At 46.5% G+C, this 22,194-nt stretch overlaps 1 protein-coding gene across 3 annotated transcripts in view; it reads left to right on the top strand.

The window, feature by feature from the left end:
• Positions 1-22,194, top strand: part of RANBP10 (RAN binding protein 10) — a 164,328-nt gene that overhangs the window by 20,281 nt on the left and 121,853 nt on the right. For all 3 annotated transcript variants that reach the window (XM_030581478.1, XM_030581477.1, XM_030581476.1), the window contains exon 3: positions 13,212-13,264. In XM_030581478.1, the coding sequence (XP_030437338.1) occupies positions 13,212-13,264 (53 nt within the window). The remainder of the gene's footprint in view (positions 1-13,211; positions 13,265-22,194) is intronic.

Here is a 22,194-nt window from a genome sequence, read left to right as displayed (position 1 = left end):
TGGCTATTAGTAGATATGTTAATCTGACTTGCAAGTCTGTGTTAAGCAGGATACCCAAGTATTTCATCTTATAGAAGCCAATGCAAAGCCTTGGTCTTTGGATGTGCTTTTCAGTGAATGATCTGGTAGGAGGAGGTAGGGAAATGCATTAGGTGGCAAGCTCTCTTTTGGTACTGTGGTCAGCAGTGAAATAGGTGTGATTGCAGGAATGTCAGTAGTATTTAGAACGGAACAATCAGTTGCACACATACAAAATGGGAATTGACTGCCTAGGAAGGAGCACTGCAGAAAGGAATCTGGGGGTCATAGTGGACCACAAGCCAAATATGTGTCAACAGTGTAACGCTATTGCAAAAAAAGCGAACATCGTTCTGGGATGTATTAGCAGGAGTGTTGTTAGCAAGACACGAGAAGTAATTCTTCTGCACTACTACGCACTGATTAGGCCTCAACTGAAGTAATGTGTCCAGTTCTGGGCACCACATTTCAGGAAGGATGTGGACAAATTGGAGAAAGTCCAGAGAAGAGCAACAAAAATGATTAAAGTTCTAGAACCTTTAGGGAGGGAACCTGTGAGGGAAGATGAAAAAAATTGGGTTTGTTTAGTCTAGAAAAGAGAAGACTGAGAGGGGACATGACAGTTTTCAAGTATGTAAAAGGTTTTTACAAGGAGGAGGGAGGAAACGTTTTTCATAACCTCTGAGGATAGGACAAGAAGCAATGGGCTTAAATTGCAGCAAGGGAGGTTTAGGTTGGACATTAGGAAAAACTTCCTGTCAGAGTGGTTAAGCATTGGAATAAATTGCCTAGGGAAGTTGTGGAACCTCCATCATTGGAGATTTTTAAGAGCAGGGTAGACAAATATCTGTCAGGAATGGTCTAGATAATCCTCAGTCCTGCCATGAGTGCAGGGAACTGGACTAGATGACCTCTTGAGGTCCCTTCCAGTTCTGTGATTCTATATTTGGAGTAGCAAACACCTTCCCCTGAATTAAAGCTGGCAGGGGAAGTTGAAGTGGTCCTTGGTACTATTGTTTGTCACTGCAGACTCGCCAAGATAAGTCACTACATTGTTGAATCTGTTTGAAGCCAGAAGAGCTAGAAACTCCACCATTTAAAATGAAAGTGTATGTTCTGCAGGCTTCTGTAAAAAATGTGTGGGAGACACTTAAACCCCTGTATTTCCGATGTCCTGTGCCAGGGGAGGCCCATGAGTTGTGAACAGTGGAAACTTAATAAAATCTTATTGCCCTTTCTCTCACCCCAGGGGTTTGTAAAGTGCTTCGAGTATGTCAGTGTGGGCCCCATTGTAGATGTGCATGCATGGAAGATGGGATTTTATTTGAATAACAGCGTGTGTCGGGGGCATGCACCCCGTGCTGTCTAATGCTCTCTAGAGAGGATGTGGTTGTGGCCATGGCCATCCATCAGTTCCCTCGTACTGTCTGAGACAGAGCCCAGCAAGAGTCCGATCTGTGTCTCTTTTCAGGGACCCTAAATTGAGCCTTTTCAACTAGCATAGCGAAGAAATCTTATCTTTACACTTCAGTCTAAAGGGCGTTCCTGAAAAGAAAAATCAGTTTACTTCCCTCTGTACACTTTATGCCAACCTCCACCCCTCATGGCAGAATCTATACCCCAGAGTTTAAACCCTTCCTGTCCTGTGACAGGCTTATCAGCAAGGATAGACATGGCTAATGCCTCTCTCACTAAGGGAGAGCCATATCCCAGTACACGTTCTTTCCCTCCAGGACCTGCAGGTCCAGGAACACTTGGCTCAAGCTAACTCTGCTTGGGCAATCTGTGTGTCACTTGTAACCGTCACCTCTGGTGTCTAACCAGTGTGAGGTCACATATAAACCAACATCTGCCCTCTCTCCTTTGAGTACACATCAGTCCAGGATCAGGCAGTGGAGAGAAGGTGAAGAGCATGCCCACAGAGTTGGCACAGACAGCATTGGCACTGACCACCTTACTGTTAGTGAAGTCCCTGGTGCACAAGACCTCGCTATTGACCACCCCAGTACCTGTTTCAGCTGCCTTGATGATGGCACCTCAGTCTGTGTCGCTTCTCAAATGAAAGAGGTTCGTTATGGACAGCCCAACATGGATGGACCCACTTTGAAGATCCTCAGCTACTTAGTACACTTAAAGCAGACCAGCCTCTTGTTCAGCTCTGTTTTAAGGCCCATCTCACAGTGATACCAGCTTGCCATCCACCTGTACTGTTATGCTCAGACTCTCCTTACCCCATGGTAAGAGAGTTTCTCAAAGGGTTATTACGGGTTATTCACCATTCAGAGAATCAGCTTCTGCCTGAGAGCTCAATACAGTCCTGAGGCTCGAGAAGTCTCCATTGAAACCTCTGTCAGTCTGCTTGTTACACCACCTCACTCTGCAGTTTGGCCTTCCTAGTGGCTATCACTTCAGCCAACAGAGCGTGAGCTTCAGGCACTTGCGGCCAAACTCCCCATACAATATTCCGTAGGGACAAGGTGGTGCAACCAAAGCTCATTCCTGAGGTAGCTTCAGAACTTCCTCTGAACCATCCAATCGATCTGCCTGTCTGCCTCCTGAGGCCACATTCAGCACGGAGAGAAATACTGCACCCGCTGGGTGTATCCAGGACTTCGGGATCAAACCATTTAGACTGTTGCCCTATCTATTTCTCACCACAGCCGTGCGCCTAAAGGTTCTCTCATCACAAAGGATATGGAAATAGATACGTGTGTGTCTCACAGTTACCAGCTGGCTGGTGGACAGTCTCACCAACGTCCCTGCTCACTCTCCTAGAAAGCAAGCAACATTTTCCACCTGCTTCAGGAGCATGCCAGTATCAGATCTGTAAGGTGGCAACCTGGAGTGTCCCCCTGACCTTTGTCAAACACATGCCTGGATTTAGCTGCAAAGCCAGATGTCAAGTTGAGGAGAGCAGTACTACACTGACTGTTCAGCTCATGTAGCTGAAACTCCTCATTCCCACCATCCAGGGATACTGCTTGCCAGTCCTCTGCAGCAGAGTCCACACTGATGTGTACTCAAAGAAGAGAGGCTGATTACTCACCCTATGGTAACTGTGGTTCAAGATGTAGTGACTGTGGATCCTACAACCTGCCCTCCATCCCTGCTTTTCAGAGTCCCCAGCTACTTGGGGCTTTGAATTGCAGCTGCTCTGCTCTTGATGCCCTCACATGGGAGCATGAGGGGGCACAGGCTTGTGCTGCCCTGACAGACACATCTATTAAAAAGTCCAATCTCTCATACATGAGGCATATGTGGATCTACAGTGGGATCCACACTGACAACACCTCAGAGAACCACAGTGATGCCAGGTCTACGCTAAAATGTTAGGTCAACTCAGCCACATCGCTCAAGGTTGTGAAAAAGCCCCGCCCCTTGGCATGTAGTTAAATCCACCTATCCCCAGTGTAGACAGTGCTAGGTCAACAGAAGAATTCCTCCATCAATATAGCTACCAGATCTTAGGGAGGTGGATTATCTATACCAAAAGGACCCCTCATGTCAGTATGGGTAGGGTCTACACTGAAAGTGTATGGTGGTGCAGCTGTGCTGCTGTTGCATTTCAAGTGTAGACAAGCCCTAACTGTAGGGCAAGTAACTGTTCTTTTCTGGGCCCCAGCTTAGAGCTGGAATTAACTGGAGTTCACAGGGCTCACTGAGGCCATGTCTACATCTAAAACTTTGCAGCGCTGGTTGTTATAGCTGTATTAGTACAGCTGTATAGGGCCAGCGCTGCAGAGTGTCCACACTTACAGCTAGCAGCGCTGCAAGTGCTGTTAGATGTGGCCACACTGCAGCGCTGTTGGGAGTGATGCATTATGGGCGGCTATCCCACAGGGCACCTCGTCCCACAGCGGCGCTGGGGCTTGTGGGAAGGGGAAGGAAGTGTGATTGTCCTTCTGCTTCCTGTTCCTGTTCCAACGGCCAGCGTTGCTTTGGTACACATGCGGAGCACTGTGGCAGCATTGTGACTCTACAGCGCTTTTTCTGCATTATCTTTCAAGAATGGATCCTCAGGTACTGAATACCTTACTAATGACTATTGCCAGCACATCTCGCCTGGCTGTGGATCTATTCCTTAAGCTGCTAAATGTGCGTGTGACTGACATTGAGGAGTCGGACGATGGTACTGAATCGCATCAATATGCAGACAGTACAATGCTAGTGGCAATAACAGATGTGCTCTGCTCCGTGGACCGGCACGTTTGGGCTCGGGAAACCAGCACTGAGTGGTGGGATCACATCATCCTGCAATCATGGGATGACGAGTAGTGGCTGCAGAACTTTCGTATGAGGAAAGCCACTTTCATGGCACTTTGTGATGATCTCGCCCCCAACCTGCGGCGCATGAACATGAGATTTAGAGATGCCCTTTCCGTGGAGAAGCGAGTGGCTATTGCAATCTGGAAGCTGGCAACTCCAGACTGTTTCCGATCGGTGGCGAACCAGTTCGGAGTGGGAAAGTCCACCGTTGGAATGGTGCTGATGCAAGTTTGCAGGGCCATTAATCGAACACTGACAAGAAGAATCGTGACTCTTGGGAACGTGCAGGACATTTTAGATGGCTTTGCAGAAATGGGGTTCCCTAACTGTGGAGGGGCAGTAGATGGGACGCATATTCCTATTATATCTCCACCCCACCTGGCATCGGAGTATATTAATCGCAAGGGGTACTTCTCCGTGGTTCTGCAAGCGCTTGTGGATCACCGTGGGCATTTCACTGACATTTACTCTGGATGGCCTGGAAAGGTGCACGATGCACGCATATTTAGGAACAGTGCCCTGTTCAGGAGGCTTAGGGCCGGGACCTTTTTCCCAGATCACAAGATAACAGTAGGGGACGTGGAAATGCCCATCGTGATTCTGGGAGACCCCGCTTACCCATTAATGCCATGGCTCATGAAACCATATACAGGGAAACTTGACAGGAGCAAGGAACGGTTCAACTACAGGTTGAGCCGCTGTAGAATGACTGTGGAGCATGCTTTTGGCCGTTTGAAAGCTCGCTGGCGCAGTCTGTTCGGGAAGCTAGATTTGATGGAAAGCAGCATTACCGCTGTTATATCCGCATGCTGCACCCTCCATAATATTTGTGAAGGGAAGGGTGAAAGGTTCAGTGAGGAATGGACCTCCGAGGTTAGACGTTTGGAGAATGAGTTTGCTCAGCCAGAGAGCAGGGTTAATAGGGAGGCCCAGGAAAGGGCTTCAAGGATTAGGGATGCTATAAGGGAGCAATTTGATGCTGAGAGCCAGCAGTAATGTTTGGTGCATGTGTTGTGCTTTGCTTTACCTTGCTGTGTATAATTTACCATTTCTATCACCAATAAAACATATGGAAAGAAATACAAACCAAAACCTTTTATTTGTCATACAGTAAAAAAACAGGTAAGGGGGTATGGGTGGGTCACAGTACATTCAGAGGTTATACTATTTCCTATTTTACTCATTTGTAACCGTCTGATGCAACTCACCATTACTTTGCTGCAGAATGATGGGGGTGGAGTGCACTGGGTAAGAATTATACATATCTTGGTCACTAGGTGATGTTATAGGTGTTGGTGGCAGCTGATGATAATAAGGAACTGGGTGCTGCATAAAGCTATTTTGAGGATACACAGGGGGACAAGGAACAGTGCTTTGGGAAGCCTGTGGGCTATCACGGTATATATTTGCCTGCATGGCTACAAGAGACTCAAAAGACTTGGTTTGGCGAGACAGGAGTCTCATCATCTGCCTCACTATTCTTTTGGCAGACAATTCCTGTCTCCTGCTTTCAGTCAGCCTCCATTCATGTACAGTTTTTCTCCATTCCTCAGTCTTCCTACTTTCCCTGTTGTAGTGGTTCAGAACGGTCTTGATCAGTTCCTCTTTTGATTTCCTAGGATTGCGCCTCAAATTCTGCAATCTACGTGAGGCCGGTGATACAGCTGCATTACTCGAGTTGCCTAGAAAAAATAGAGATAGAGACATGTAATACACAGGGGCATCATTGTTTATTATCAACTTTTGAAGGACATTTGAAACTGTAGGTAGCATCCCTCTCACATACCTCACATAACACTGCAGAGTTCAAGAAAGCTAAGACATGTCTAGCAATGGGGTGAGTACTTTTGCTTAAAATTCTCCCATGTTAGTGGGATGCCTTGGTTCCTGCTTGGAAAGGGGGCCGGGTGAGGAAAAAGCACCCCGCAGGACAGGGTTCCCGCTTGGAAGGGGGGGTGGGGGACGGACAGAGCACACCGCAGGGCACGTTTCACGCTTGGAAGGGGGGATCGGTGAGGAAAAAGCACCCCGCAGGACACGGTTCCCGCTTGGAAGGGGGGGTGGGGGACGGACAGAGCACACCGCAGGGCACGTTTCACGCTTGGAAGGGGGGATCGGTGAGGAAAAAGCACCCCGCAGGACACGGTTCCCGCTTGGAAGGGGGGGTGGGGGACGGACAGAGCACACCGCAGGGCACGTTTCACGCTTGGAAGGGGGGATCGGTGAGGAAAAAGCACCCCGCCTGGATGCCTACGTGCTGGGAAGGGCGGGGGGGTGTGTGGATTGGGGCAGAGGAAACAGAGCGCCTTGCGCTGGGGAGCCGTGATTCTAGCTCCCTGCCCTCAATTATCCCTAAACTATCCACAGGCTTTCATAATGCCAGACATATCACTGCTGCGTGTTACCAAGGAAGAGAGGGAGGGTCTTCTACAGGAATGCGGATACCGCCCTGGCCCCTATGCAGCTTGCCTGTGTGCTGCCATGGTCCCCCCACCCCTCGCTGCACAGTGGATCGGACGAGTTAGCCTGACCGGGACAGGGACCACGGTGGCTCTCCCTATAAACTTGCTAAAGCACATTGCCCAAGATCTAGCTGCAACTTTTCAAGAGATTACTCAGGCAGATTACACAGATGTCATAGATCACATCAATGGGCTATTCCACGTTTAGGCATTGCATGCAGTCAGCCATAACGAAAATCCTGCTATCACAAAGCATTGCAATCTACTTACCACGAGCACGATCCTCAGCTTCCTCATCAACGTCCGCTTCCAGCTGCTGCGACTGGCTAGTCTCCTCAGGGCTGGAGAAGAGCTCCTGTCTGCCTGTGTCCAGAGACTCCGGGGTGTCCCCCTCCACGCCAGTAGCATCACTGTATTCATCCTCTACACCATCCCCCACTTCTCCCTGCTCTGAACTCTCCATCGTGCTCCTAGGATTCACGGTGGGGTCACACCCAAGAATGGCATCCAGCTCCTTGTAAAACCTGCAGGTTGGGGGGCTGCTCCTGAGCGTCGGTTTCCCTCACGGGCTTTGCAGTATGCACTCCTCATCTCCTTAATTTTTACTCTGCATTGCAAGGCGTCCCGTTCATGGCCCCTTCTCATCATGGACTGCGATATCTGACCATAGGTATCGTAGTTTCTCCTTCTGGAGCGCAGCTGTGTTTGAACAACCTCATCTCCCCACACACTAATTAGATCCTGCAGCTCTGCATTGGTCCATGCTGGGGCTCGTTTGTTGCGTGGAGGCATGGTTGCTGAATGATTGATTAATTGCACTCCACGCCTGACTGAGCAAACAGGAAGGTGATTTTTGAAATTTCCCGGGGCATTTAAAGGAGGGGTCAGGTGAGCACAGGGCAGAGGAGTTTCCTTGATTACCAGAGAGGTATCCTCAGGTATGCTGGGATACCTGCTTATTCCACGGAGGTCAAGAAAAGCGCTGGTAAGTGTCTACATTGCATTACCAGCGCTGGATCCTCTACACCCGAGACAAAACGGGAGTACGGCCAGCACTGCAAACAGGGAGTTGCAGCGCTGGTGATGCCCTGCAGATGTGTACACCTTCAAAGTTGCAGCGCTGTAACTCCCTCGCCAGCGCTGCAACTTTCTGATGTAGACAAGCCCTGAGATGCAGCTTAAACAACTTTTACTATGGAGTCCAGACCAGGGTAGAGGCTGTCAGCACTCCTTCATTTTGGAGAGCCATAAAGGACAGAGGCCTAATTCTGGAAATCACTGACATTTTATTAGAAGGGAAGCGTATTTGTACTGCTCTGTTTTTCTTGGGGGGAAAAGTGTGTTAACCTATTGGGAAGCCTGCCAACTACTCTGAGCAGCCAGGCCGAGACTGCCAGTGCAGCTGTGCACTTGGAGTAAAAGAACTGGCCATTAGCTGCTTCTACCACAAGCTCAATCTCTTGGTTAGTGTGTGCAGGTTCACTCTCTAGAAATGGTCGTCAACTTTCTGACAGTGTGATAAAAATGTGCCGATACCCTGCCAGAAGAAGTCGAGACTGGAAGTTCTTTAGGGCTGGGGCTCTTTCATTCACATATTGTGCGGCACTGACCATGTCATCAGTGCTAAACTAATCAGTTTCCTTGAAGGTTCAAACCTCTCTGCATGTAACTAGGTCTGAACCCTCAACTTTCCCTGCAGAATGAACTGCCTGACATTTATTTACGTAACACAGGTGGTTATTTCCTTAATACCTTTAGTGATCAACTGCTGTTTAAGCTAAGCATGGTAAAATTTCTCTGAGTTGCAGTGCCGCTACTCTGTAGCACATCTGTTAAATTTGGAAGCACCTGAAGTCAGTGGCCCTGGAGATGGGGACGAGCAAAAGGTGGGGTGGGCAGCATCTTGTTTCCTTTACCTGAAGTTCTTAGAGGGGGCTGAGTACCTCTATTCTGTGGCCACGCTAGCAACTTCCCAGGAGCCTGTAGGCAACCTTTGCTTTTGAGCAGTTTTATTTCTGTAAAGGGATCTGATTTTTATTTTTCTCTGACCTTTTGACTCTCACCTTTAAGTTGGTATGTTTCATTGCTTTGCTGTAACTTCCTAGTAGTCACTTTCATTTATTAAACATTGACACTTTCCCAGGGCTTGTCTATATAGGAAGTTAAGTTGAATCAACTAAGGCCTTGCCACTTTACAGGGCTGCAACTTTCTTGCTCAGGGGTGTGAGGAAAAAAAAGCCCTCGGAGTGCTGCAAGTTTCAGCACTGTAAAATGTCAGTGTAGACAGTGCACCAACGCTGGGAGCCGGGCTCCTTGCACTGGTAGCTACTCCCCTCTTGGTGCCGTGACTGCACAACCATGTTAAACCACTGCCATGGCAGCACTTTAATGTTGCTAGTGAAAACATACCCTAAGTGTGGATTTAAAAGCGTACTTCATTTTGGAATTGAATTAAGCTAAAGCAAACTAAAGCCACTTCACTTCTCAATGAAAGTGTCCACACAGGGGTTTAATGTGTGTTTAACAAATGCACTTTGAATTCAGACCTCTAGTTAATTCAGCTTAACTTCTCTTATATACAAGACCCCAGTGTTTCTATTGAAGTGGAAACCTACAGGGCTTCTTTTTTGTTGGCTTTTTAAAACTTAAATTTCAGGGAAGGAGAGAGTGAACAAATATAGCTCATGTGCTGGGGCTGAAATATCTCAGTACAATGAAGGACTATTCTAGGCACCTTCTAATGTGCAAGAGGATAGGAGGGGAGAGTAAATCTAAAACATGGAATCAGACTCTTAGAAACCCACATGCAATTTCATATGTAAAAATGTGTATGCACAACTGTTGTCTACATGGAATCGTATGCTCTGTTGTCAAGTATCAGAGGGGTAGCCGTGTTAGTCTGGATCTGTAAAAGCAGCAAAGAATCCTGTGGCACCTTATAGACTAACAGACATATTGGAGCATGAGCTTTCGTGGATGAATACCCACTTCGTCGGATGCATGACTCTGTTGGGTTTTTTTAAAAAAAAGCTAGCTTCCATGGCAAGGAGTTTTAACTTATAAAAAAGTGTTGGGCAAAATGTGTATTTGCAACAGTTTCATGGATGATGTAATCATGGACATAAGTGTGCATGTAGATCTGGGAAAAGAACATAACTGCTTGCCATGGACATGTTAGGGAGCTTGTATATCTGGGGCAACACTGAGTTCTTCAAAAACGATCTTAAATTTTTGAGGTTCTCCAACTGGAAGGTCTGGGAGTCTAACTGAAAAAACTGAGTCCATTTGGGCTTCTTAATACACATACATTCTACTTCTAGTAAACACCATCATAAATGAGTGACTTTAAAAATGGAAACAACTCTTCCATACTCATGTGGAAAGATGCCTCTCATGCACTTTGGGATACATGGATATGTTGATGGAAGACATTCCAAAGCCTGAAGTCCTCAAGACCTACTTTAGGTCAGTTAGGTATTAGCTCCTCCTGATTTCTCATACTCTAGTGGGAAGGAGGGTAGCAGATGGTCCTTTAGGTATGGTAGGCCTAGACTGAGACCTCACTAAAAGTAACATCTTGAAGCATAGTTGTAGCATAATATGCAGCCAGTGCAGTTTTTGGCATGCAGGCTTTTCCAGTTGTTGCAGACAGCCTTCCAGTGGCCATGCGGCTGTGTGATAAAATAGTAGAAAGTGTTTAGTCATGTTTGTGCCTATCTAGGACTCTAGATGCTATACAGTCATTCAACTCTGTAAGTTAAAATGACCACTGACCTCTCGAGTTACCACGCTGGACTGGGGAACAACTCTGCAGTTGCAGGGGAACAGATTAGAAAGATTACTTAATGAATATTTTCCACCTCAGTATTGCAGAATGCAGCCATAGCTGCAATTAATGGCTTTTCACAGGTAGTCTCCAGTAGCCGATTGCAGCTATCACCTAACTCTAGATGTCAAAAACAAAGTGATGGTCAAATTGAGAGGAGTTCCATATATTTTCAAAAAGAGTCGTTGCCCAGACATTGCACTTCCACATTCAGCTCATGGTGAGAGATGAACGAACAAAATAATTGCAGTTTAGAAATCCCTCAGATAAAACTCAGGATGCATGAAGGAGTTCCCACCTCAGTCTTTTCCAGGTTGAAGTATCAGATAGCTCTGCTGCAGTCTTAGCTAGCCACTGTGATAGAACCAATACAGTAATATACATCTGAGTGTCTTCAGTGCTCTGACGGGCTTTACACAGTGCTACTGTTTCAATTCATAAGAGCATACGAATAGCCATACTGGGTCAGCCCATTGGTCCATCTAGCTCAGTATCCTGTCTACCGACAGTGGCCAATGCAAGACGCTTCAGAGGGAATGAACAGAACAGGGTAATTATCAAGTGATCCATCTCCTGTTGTCCAGTCCCAGCATCTGGCAGTTTGTGGCTTAGCGGCACCCAGAACATGGGCTTGCATCCCTGACCATCTTGGCTAATAGCATAAAATCTAAATTGAGAGAGAGATTTGGAGTTGGATGTTTAGTTGTCTTAGCTACAACTGATTAATCACACTTGTACTCTGAGATTCTGATTTAGATTTAGCAGTTTATTTCTTCCATCCTCTTCAAATTGCAGTTCTGTGGTGAAGATGTAACTAACTACTCTTGTTCAAGGCAGTCTATTAAGTGGTACATGCTAGATAAAGCTGGAAAGACTTAAGTGATAAGCACTCCGTTACCAGCCTTATGTATGTGATTACACTGCTCTCAAGTGATATTTGGTCCCTCCAGCCTACATGGAGTAGAATAGCTGACATCATGTCTATATTAGGAAACTTGTACTAGTGCAATCAGATTTAAAATTGATTTAATTGAATTGGTGCATACCTTCAAGGTGCACTTATTTAAACTGAGTAAAACTTCCCTTAAATCAGTTTAGCTTAACTTGGTAAGTTTCCAAAGTAAGCAAGGTTTACTACATTAATAAAGTCTACATTAGACTTAGTAGAGTTAGTCTACATTAATAAAAAGCAACAAAGAGTCCTGTAGCACCTTAAAAACTAACAGATGTATTGGAGCATGAACTTTCATGGGTGAATACCCACTTTACATGCGTCTGACAAAGTGGGTATTCACCCCAAAAGCTCATGCTCCAATACATCTGGTAGTCTTTAAGGTGCCACAGGACTCTTAGGGCTTGTCTACATCAGAAAGTTGCAGCGCTGGTGAGGGAGTTACAGCGTTGCAACTTAGGAGGCGTACACATCTGCAGGGCACCACCAGCGCTGCAACTCCCTGTTTGCAGCGCTGGCCATACTCCCGTTTTGTCTCGGGTGTAGAGGATCCAGCGCTGGTGATCCAGCGCTGGTAATCAAGTATAGACACTTACCAGCGCTATTCTTGACCTCCGTGGAATAAGCAGGTATCCCAGCATACCTGAGGAAGCCTCTGGTAATCAAGCTGGTCTCCTTTCCCGGTTTGCTCTCGCGTTCCCCGAACCCCCGAGCAAGCAGGTCTCCTTCCCTGCGGTTTGCAGGGTGGTTCGGGGAACGCGAGAGCAAACCGCGGCGAAGCTGGTCTCCTTCCCCGGTTTGCTCTCGCGTTCCCCGAACCCCCGAGCAAGCAGGTCTCCTTCCCTGCGGTTTGCAGGGTGGTTCGGGGAACGCGAGAGCAAACCGCGGCGAAGCTGGTCTCCTTTCCCGGTTTGCTCTCGCGTTCCCCGAACCCCCTTTGAAGCCGCCCAACAGCGCTGCAGTGTGGCCACATCTAACACCACTTGCAGCGCTGGTTGCTGTAAGTGTGGCCACTCTGCAGCGCTGGCCCTATACAGCTGTACTAATACAGCTGTAACAACCAGCGCTGCAAAATTTTAGATGTAGACATGGCACGGCTACCCCTCTGATACTCTGCATTAGTAGTTTGCACTGGTATAACTAGATACAGTGGTGCAACTTTTCTAATATAGACCAGACCTAAGACTTTAGGAGGACACTGTTAGCTCTGCTCCTCATTGTGGGGGTGTGGAGCAGACAGCACCAGAAGTGGAGCCTCTTGCAGGAATCCCTTTTGACTGTGATCTGGATTTACATTGGGTAAAGATCAGTAGCCAATGTGTTGAGTTGCTTAAAATGAGCTGATACTAACCCTTGTTAGTGCTCTTGTCAGCTGCTTGTAAGTTGTCACCTTATCTTGATGCATGAAAACCAAGGGGCTTGCTGCTGTGATTACTGAGGTTCTAGTTTTCGTACCAATTAGGAGCTGCAAGAATGCAACTGTAGTTGGAGAGCAGAGAGGCATCCGTTCCCATGGCTGATTATGGCATTTTTCTCTTTGATTCCAGAAACTAATCAAAATGCTAAGGGAAGTCTCCAGTGAAACACTGCGGTCTAATTTATAATGTTTTCCTGTATTTCTGGAGGGGAGACTATCATGCGACTTGACCATTCTATGTTTAACTAACAGAATTTTGTTTGTTTGAAGGTACATGGGAATAGGACTCTCAGCCCAAGGAGTCAACATGAACAGACTTCCCGGTGAGTCATGTTAAGAATTGTTTGTATTCAGTGTATTAGTCTTTGCAGTAAAATCATATGATTCTCAGAAAAACATGGTCTGTTTCCTCTTCAGGAGGTTGGAAGCAAGGATACTGTTTGGAAAATGGTACATCTGAGCTATGGATGTGTTTGCATTTTTTAGGGCTGCTCTTCCAGTCCATGACTGTAAAGCTCTTACTCATTGGTGTGGAACTCCTGGCTGTATGCGGGATACCTGCCTTCAAATGAGTTGGCACTGAATGTGCACGTCAAGTTTGACCTCTTTTCTGCTGTTGTAAGGCTTCTTCACGAAAAGCTTGTGTATTATCTCAGACACCCACACCCACCCACCAAACTTGGGAGCCTTTGCAGCTGAGCTGCTGCCAATTATTATATTGCCTCATTACTCTTCAGTATTACTTTTTAATGTAAGATCTTTGAGTTAGTGAGTTTTCTTTTTTTAGAAGATGTCAAGGTAACACAATATTGTAAATGATTCTAAATAAACAGGAGGGCATTCACTTTTAGGCCTTGGGTTCTGGTGACCCAGTTCTTTCAGCTGATTGTTGACATTAGAATGTTTCTGTGTTTAGCAGAAAAAATGAATGAGGGAAAAGGGAGGTGGAAGAATAGAAGGGAAGAGAATAGGTGATCAGAGGTGAAGGGAGAAGGATTTTTTTTTAATTGTGTTTGTTTTTGGTAGTGGAACAAATGGGTTAGGATAACCAATTGGTTGATATGGTGGTCTGTAGTGTTGAAGCACACATAGAAAAGGAAAGGCAAGAAATGCAGGTAAATTCCAGATTATCTGAATTGTTCAGGCAGGCAGTGGCTCTCAATCTTTCCAGACAACAGTATCCCTTTCAGGAGTCTGATTTGTGTTGCATACCCCCAAGTTTCACCTCACTTTAAACTACTTGCTCACAAAATCAGACCTAAAAATGCAAGTGTCACAGCTACTAGTACTGAAAAATTGCTGACTTTCTCATTTTTACCATATCATTATAAAATACATCAATTGGAATATAAATATTGTACTTGTATTTCAGTCTATTATATATAGAGCAGTACAAACAGTATGAAAATTTAGTTTGTACTGACTTTGCTTTTTATGTAGCCTGTTGTAAAATGAGGCAAATATCTAGATAAGTTGATGTACCCCCATGAAGATCTCTCTGTACCCACAATCCCATTATGAGAACGGGCAAAACCCTGACAAATCTCTGGAAAGTGCAATTCTCATTTCAATGGATGCTTCCACATTTCAGATGATCTGAACTGGGGACAGCTGCATTTCCCTGGACAATTACTGTCTATGAGGCTGGCTTCTTTTTTATTACTTGTTTGTGGTGGTTTTTTAGTTTGATAGGATCTTTATCAGAGGTTAGAAATAGCCAATTTTCTCCCAGAGAAGGAATTGGGAAATAAAGCAATATAAAATTAAATCCCAGCATAACAGCCAAAAGCCCTTCAAGAGAAGAACATCTTAATGTGTTCAAAGTCTAGGGGGAAAGGTCTGTCGCAGTAACTGAAACAAGTGTATCCAAAGCATACAAGAGAAGTCAGAATTATCAGTGCTGGTAAAATAAACTTTAACAAGCTGTCTCATTCCCAGGTGGATAGTGCCTGTGAATTGACTGCTTACGAAGGACCCTTCCCCCATCTTCTAGGAGAGCTACTGTGGGATATCAGTGAAAATCTCCTGTAGCAGGGGCTGGGACATGTAAGGACTCTGGGCTGGAATGTATCCTGACCCTTGACTCCTCTTCCTGCTGTCACAAGATCATACTGATCTGTAGCATAGTGGTCAGTCGTCTCTCAACCAAAGCCTCTGACTCTGAACTGGAAAGAGGGATGGATGGATGGGGTGCACCTCTGAGGCCTTGGGATGGGAAATGTATATGCAGCTGGAGGCTGCTAAGGTGGGAAAGATATAGGCTGGTGGCAGAACAGAGCTGGGGAGAAACTGATTGGAGCATTGTGCAAGGTGTTGGGGGAGAAGGAAGAATCAGCAAATGTGAAGGGGGACTGGGGGAAAATTTGACTATATTTCTCCAGCATTCTGAGAATTAAGAGTGAAGTCAAAAGTAAGAGAACATTTTTGTCTAATCTCAAGCTTAATATTTGCTCTGAGTGTCATGTTTATCTTAGAAGTATCAGAGGCCACTAGAACATACAACCGTTTATATGTTTTACTGCCATTCAGGTTAAGTTAGAAAAACAGCTACTGAGGCTTGCCCTGCAGACCAGAGCTTCTGTGATCTGTATGTGCCAGCACTGGCAGAGTCAGCTGGGCCTTGGAGTGTGTGTGCTATGCGTGCCTTCCAGTGACTCCTTTCAGCTAAGCAGAGTGGCACTGAGGGGCTGCAGAGGTCTGAACCTTTCCTACGCCACATGGTCATTACAATGAGCAAAAGTTCAGAGTCGCACATTGCCAAAAAGAAGGAGCTACCAGCTTTCTCTAGTACAGAGGTAGGCAACCTATGGCATGCGAGCTGATTTTCAGCGGCACTCACACTGCCTGGGTCCTGGCCATTGGTCTGGGGGGCTCTGCATTTTAATTTAATTTTAAATGAAGCTTCTTAAACATTTTTAAAACCTTATTTATTTTACATACAACAATAGTTTAGTTATATATTATAGACTTATAGAAAGAGACCTTCTGAAAACATTAAAATGTTTTACTGGCATGCACAATCTTAAATAAGAGTGAATAAATGAAGACTCGGCACAGCACTTCTGAAAGGTTGCCAACCCCTGCTCTAGTAGCCGTCCTGCTCCCTGGACTATCAGATCATACCTGGGCCTGGTGTTTGAAGCATTGTAATGGTTCCTTTTTGGATTATATGTGGGACCCCATGTAGTCTGGGCTTCTGGAATTTCCTGTAGATTCCCACCCTTTTCTGCAGAACTGTTTCAGGCTTTCAATGAATTGTTTTTCTCACCTGTTTGGTTGCAAGAGAACCTAACAAACATGAAGCAAGTGCAAAGTGATGCGGTAACATCTGCCAACTTGCTGAAACAAAGCTCTGTGTCATAATCAGAGGATTAATGCTGAACCCTAATGATGATTGAAAAGTCAACAATTAACTCTTTCACTTCTGATATCTTCAGCAGAATCATCAAACTAATGTGTTTATCCCACAATCCCAAACTGATTCCCATGACTTCCCAGGTGCAAAAAGGCCCAAGCACGCCCTTTCCCTAATGCCAAAACCTCCAGGTTCTCCTTCTTAATTTCTAGAAGGCAGTTGTATATTCAGTACAAAATTCTGCAGTGCACTTACAATAAAAAATGATGCAGCCTTGTCAAATTAAAATGTAATGTCTTAATAGACCAAGGATAGCCATGCTGCTGGAATTCATTTTCATGTTTAATTGAATACAAACTTTTTTTAACTTCTGCAACTGATGCAGAATTTCTAATTTGCCGCGTGGGCGTGCTGCAAAATCCAGGTGCCATGCTGAAAAATTTAGGTCAAGCTTACCATGCAGTACACAGGCTCTAAACCAGTTCATTAGTTGCAATTTAGGACAGTGTTGTGGTAGAAGAGTTGCTCTGAAGACCCCTCTCTCTCCTTTGAACTTGGGGCTAGTCAGAGGTGGGAGTTGAAATCTCAACAGTGAATGAGTGACGATAGGTAAGACTACATTTATGACATGGAAGTCATGAAACCCGTATCTTCAGGAGACCTCTGTAACATTTTCTGCTTCAGCCCCAGGGACTGCAGGACTCGAGCTGGCAGCCAGCGGAGCCGTGGCAGGGTTTCAGCAACAGCAGCAATCAGGCCCCCTGCAAGGTTCCAGCAACAGGTGACAGACTCCAGAGGGAGCCCTCCTTAGAGTTCCAGGCATGGGCGACAGCCTCGCAAAGGGGGAAAGGGAGTGCCTTGGGCAAGTGGTTGAGGGTGTCCTGTTTTCTCTTTGGGAAATATGGTCACCCTGCAGCTCCCAGCCACCATGGGTGGAGGGCCTGCCGCCCCCCCGCAGCTCCCAGCTGCCCTGGGCAGAGGGGGAACCCCACTGGAGCTGCAGTAGCAAAAGTCACAGACAGGTTATGGCTTCTGTGATTTTTTTTTTTTAATTGCCCATGACCTGTCCATGCCTGTCTGTGACTTTTACTAAAAATACCTATGACAAAATCTTAGCCTTCATGATAGGTAGACTGGGGATAGGCCATGAAGAGCCTTGTAAGTGAAGACAATTAATTTGTTTATTTGTCCTAGAGAAAGGGGAGCCAGTGGAGGGATGACATGGTTAAAGCAACGGGGTAGGAAAATGATCTTTGCTGCAGCATTGTGAATGGAGGTGAGTGAGGACAATATTGCATTTGTCAGCACCAGAGAAAAGGATGTTGCAGTAAATGGGATGTGAGATGAGAGCCTGGATGAGAGTTTTAGCTCTGTGGCTGAAGGGGAAAGGCCATCTCTTAGAAATGACACACAGAAAGAACCTGCAAGAGGACCTAGAGAGATCTGAGTCAAAGATGACACCCAGGTTATGGTCCTTAGTGACAGGCAGGTTGGTAGCGATGTCTGCAGTGATGGAGGAAAGAGGTGGTGGGAAGAGTAGGAGTTCTGTTTGGTCATGCTGAGCTTGAGCTGGTGGCTAGAATTCCATAAGGATATGTCAGAGAGGCCAAGATTTTAGTTTGGACAGGAGATGGATCTGGAGTAGAAGCAGAGCTGTGACTCGTATGCATAGGGAGGGTGGTTGAATTTGTGTTTGTGAATGAGATCCCCTGGGGATAAGGTGTAGAGGGAGAAGAGAAGGGGACCAGGGACAGAGCCCTGTGGAACCCTCATAGGAAATTGGATGGGATGAGGAGGATCTCTGAAAGATACATTAAAGGAGCAATTAGAGAGGTCAGAGGACCAGAGATATGGCTACACAGCAGTTGGGAGTGTGCTTCCCAGCATGGGTAGGCAGATGCACTTGCTCTGCTCGAGCTACTGTGTTAAAAATAGCAGCATGGCTCCAGCAGCCCAGGCTAGCCACCTGTATATCTACCCAGGGGAGACGAGAGGGTTGTACTCAGGTGGCTAGCCTGGGCCACAGCAGCCTCCATGGCTATGTTTAGCATGGTAGCTTGAGCAGAGCTTGCACGTGTCTGTTTGCCCACAATGGGAAGCACACTCCCAGCTGCTTTGTAGACATATACACCAGAAGAAGATAGTCATAGACACTGAGAGAGGACAAAATTCCATAACAAAAGCATGGTCAGAGGTGGCTGCCCGGTCAATGAGGATGAAGATGGAGTAGTGGTTCTGAGCCTTGGCTAGGAAGAGGCCATTAGACTTAGAGCAGTTTCAATGGAGTGGCAGGGGTGGATGCTGGATTGGAGATGGTCTAGGATGGAAGTGGAGGAGAGGATCTCCAGACAGCAGTTTGTAGACAGCACATTCCTCCACAGGGTGGCTCTGGGTTGGGAGAGACGCATGGGGCAGAAGAGGCACCCCATATTTGCAGCAATTCCCACTGCCAGGCAGTCTAATTTTAGGTTAGAATTGTCTGGTTTCTCCTCTTAACAGCCAGTCTGAAGCTGTTGAGTGGACCTGCCTGTTCAGGTTTAAGGTGGACTCTTAACATTTGAAATGTAGTGTTTTGTCGGTAAAGTGTTCACCAGTAAAGTACCATTTGGTAGCGGTCTGCACTAATCCCTATGACAAAGAGCTTAAACACACACAGTGGACTTTGCCGAGGGTTCCCTGCTGTGTACTTGTGTAGGCTGTCTTTGCAAGAGGATTCATTTGTATAGCTGGTGTCTTCAAAGCCCCATGCATGTAATTTGTAGAGTTAATTTCCTGGAAATTTTTAATTAGTTCTTGGTCTTTATCTGTTTTAATTGTATAGCATGCTCCTTTCCATGCATCTTAGTGCAACTGGTTTGCCCAGTCAGTTGCAGAAGAAATGTAATTTTGAAGGAAAAGGGAATAAACGGCTGGAATTGCAAAAGAAACTATCCACATGAACTTGCCATCTTAAACTGAAACGATGAATGCAATTCATTCTAGTTCTCCAACTTCTTGGCACAACATTAATTCAGCTTGTGCCATTCACTCATAGGGGCTTTCAGTGTGTGTGACTCCTCTCTGTTGGAGGATGTCAATGACGAAGTTGTCTTTTGAACCACCACATTCCAGTGATTATAGCGAGAGTTATCTGTCCTCAGGTTAACTGAGCTTCACACTGACTGCCTGCCTTGTTCAGTGCTCAGAAATGCGTATTGTAGCATAATGTAAGTACTTCCATGAATTTCTAGGAGACTCCTGCTTCTCCTAATGAAGTGTTTAAAAGCCATAACCTCTAGTCAATATTCAGACAGAATTCCGTATACCTCAGTGGTGGCTTTGAGTAAGAACTGCCAAAATTGACCCTAAGAGCTTGGCTACACTGGCGCTTTACAGCGCTGCAACTTGCTCACTCAGGGGAGTGAAAGAACACCCCCCTGAGCGCTGCAAGATACAGCGCTGCAAAGCGCCAGTGTAAACAGTGCCACAGCGTTGGGAGTGCGGCTCCCAGCGCTGTAGGCTAAACCCCATGGGGAGGTGGAGTACCTGCAGCGCTGGGAGAGCTCTCTCCCAGCGCTGGCACTGCGACCCCACTCGCACTTCAAAGTGCTGCCGCGAGAGCACTTTGAAGTTGCAAGCGTAGCCATACCCTAAGTCTGGAATAGGCCGAGGCAGTCGAATTTCTTTCTTTTGCTGGGGTAGTTGCACTGCAACCAGATTCTTTCCCTTAAACTTTGCTTATTAAAAATTGGTCAATTTTCTCTTCACCTGACAGCCATCTATCAGGGCAAGCTGTGACAGGAAATCACATCTAAATACCACAACCAGCTTTCCTTGGAGGCCAGATGAAACAAAATAAGCCCCTCAAGCCAAAATAAGAGTGCTGTCTTCATGGGTTTGCACTGTTCTAATTAAATCAGTTTTAAAATCTAATTTAAATTTAAGTGGTGCAACTTTTGCGTGTAGACTAGGCTTTAGGTTTGAGCTATACAGATTTTGAACTAGTATAACTAATTCTGTTAGGGATGATCTTTTTTTAACCAAAAGAGTTGATTCTGGTACAAGTCCCCTGTGTGACTACAGTTATGCTGGTAGAAAGGTGCCTTATACTGGTATAGTTTATTCCCCCATCCCATACAGGAATAGCTGTATCGCATATAAACGCCTTTATAACGGTCAGGGGTGGCTCCAGGCCCCAGCATGCCCGCTGAGGGTCCGCTGGTCCCGTGGCTCCACGGAAGCCGCGGGACCAGTGGATCCTCCGCAGGCACGCTTGCGGGAGGTCCACTGGAGCCACGGGACCGGCAAGCTGCAGAGCGCCCCCTGCAGCATGCTGCCGTGCTTGGGGCTGCGAAATGTCTAGAGATGCCCCTGAAAATGGTATAACTGTGTCCACACTGAGGGATGTACTGGTACCTCTTTAACTATACTTGTATACTTAAAGCAGTACAGCCTCTTGTACAGACAAGGCCTTAGTTTTTCATTTCCTTCTGTAGTTTCTTCCCCTACGACACTTGAGTTTTTTAAAAACCCTGTAGGTTCTGCTGAAAAGCAGTTTCATATACATGAGAGAATACATACTACCTGCTTTCATTCCTTTAACAGGGGGCCCCGTGAAATTTCTTTCTTTAGAGTATGTCTAGAGAATACTGTACTGGTTTCTGAACAGGTTTCTCTGTATCTCTTTGAATTTTATTTTATCCTTCTGGCTGCTATGTCACTGTACTTAAGATCAGTTTCCAGCTACATTGGGAAACTTTTTCATCCAAACTGAAAAATTTTTAAAAAAAAATTTTTATTGAAAAAGTTGTTCTATTAGGATCTTATCAAATATGCAACTGTCTTGTTACCTTTTTAGATAATTGTTCGCAGTGAAAATACTTTTCAGGGTGTTTAAATTGTAACTAGTGATATTTTGCACTTACATAGCCTTTCATCTGAGGATACAAAATAACTTCACAAACACTAAGCATCACAACTGCCCTGTGAAGTAAGTAGTAATTATCTGTTTTAGGGATGTATAAACTGACTTTATGAATGTTCAGTAACTTGATTAAGATGACATTAGTAAGTCGCTCTAAAACAGGCTCGGCAACCTATGGCATGCGTGCCAAAGATGGCACGCGAGCCAATTTTTAATGGCATGCGGCTGCCTGATAGGACTCTGCGTGTCATTAAAAATCCTGCCGATGTGGCAAGCCGCAGAGTCCGTGGTCCCGGGCCGGAGTGCCGGCCGAGCGCAGCAAGCCGCTGCCCCCTCCCCCACCTTTCCCTAGAGCCCTGCTGCCGAGAGTGCATCTCTCTGGGAGCTGGGGCTAGGGTTGGGCGCTCCCGCAGGCAGCATTTGGCTCCATGGGGAGGGAAAGATGCTTCCCACTCATCTGGAGCCCTGCTGCCGCACGCACAGTGATCTGAGGGGCGGGGCGGAGCAGGGCTGCGTGCGCGGGGGTGGCAGCGGGGCTCCGGATGAGTGAGGAGCCTCATGGTAAGGGGGTCAGCTCCGGGGCCAGAGGGTTGGGTAAGGGGTGGGGGCAGGGAGCAGGGTCGGTTGGATGGGGGGGTGGTATACTGGGGGATGGTTAGGGGCGGGGGTCTCTGGAGGGAGCAGTCAGGGAGCAGGGGGGGTTGGATGGGGCATGGGAGTCCTGGGGTCTGTTTGGGGGGTGGATAGGGGTCAGGGCAGTCAGGGGACATGGAGCAAAGAGGGTCCTGGGAGAGCAGTTAGGGTGTGGGGGGATCTCTAGAGGAGGTGGTCAGGAGACAAGGAGCTGCGGGGGTTGGATGAGTCAGGAGTTCTATGGGGACTATCAGGAGGTAGGGGTGTGGAGAGGGGTTGGGGCAAGCAGGGAGTCGGGGGGGTTGTATGGGTCCAGAGTTCTGGGAATTAGGTCAGGGGGCAGGGAGCGGTTAAATAGGCAT

This window comes from Gopherus evgoodei, chromosome 12 (assembly GCF_007399415.2).
Source record: "Gopherus evgoodei ecotype Sinaloan lineage chromosome 12, rGopEvg1_v1.p, whole genome shotgun sequence".
Taxonomy (NCBI): domain Eukaryota; kingdom Metazoa; phylum Chordata; order Testudines; family Testudinidae; genus Gopherus; species Gopherus evgoodei.
This window is presented reverse-complemented; position numbering and strand designations above follow the sequence as displayed.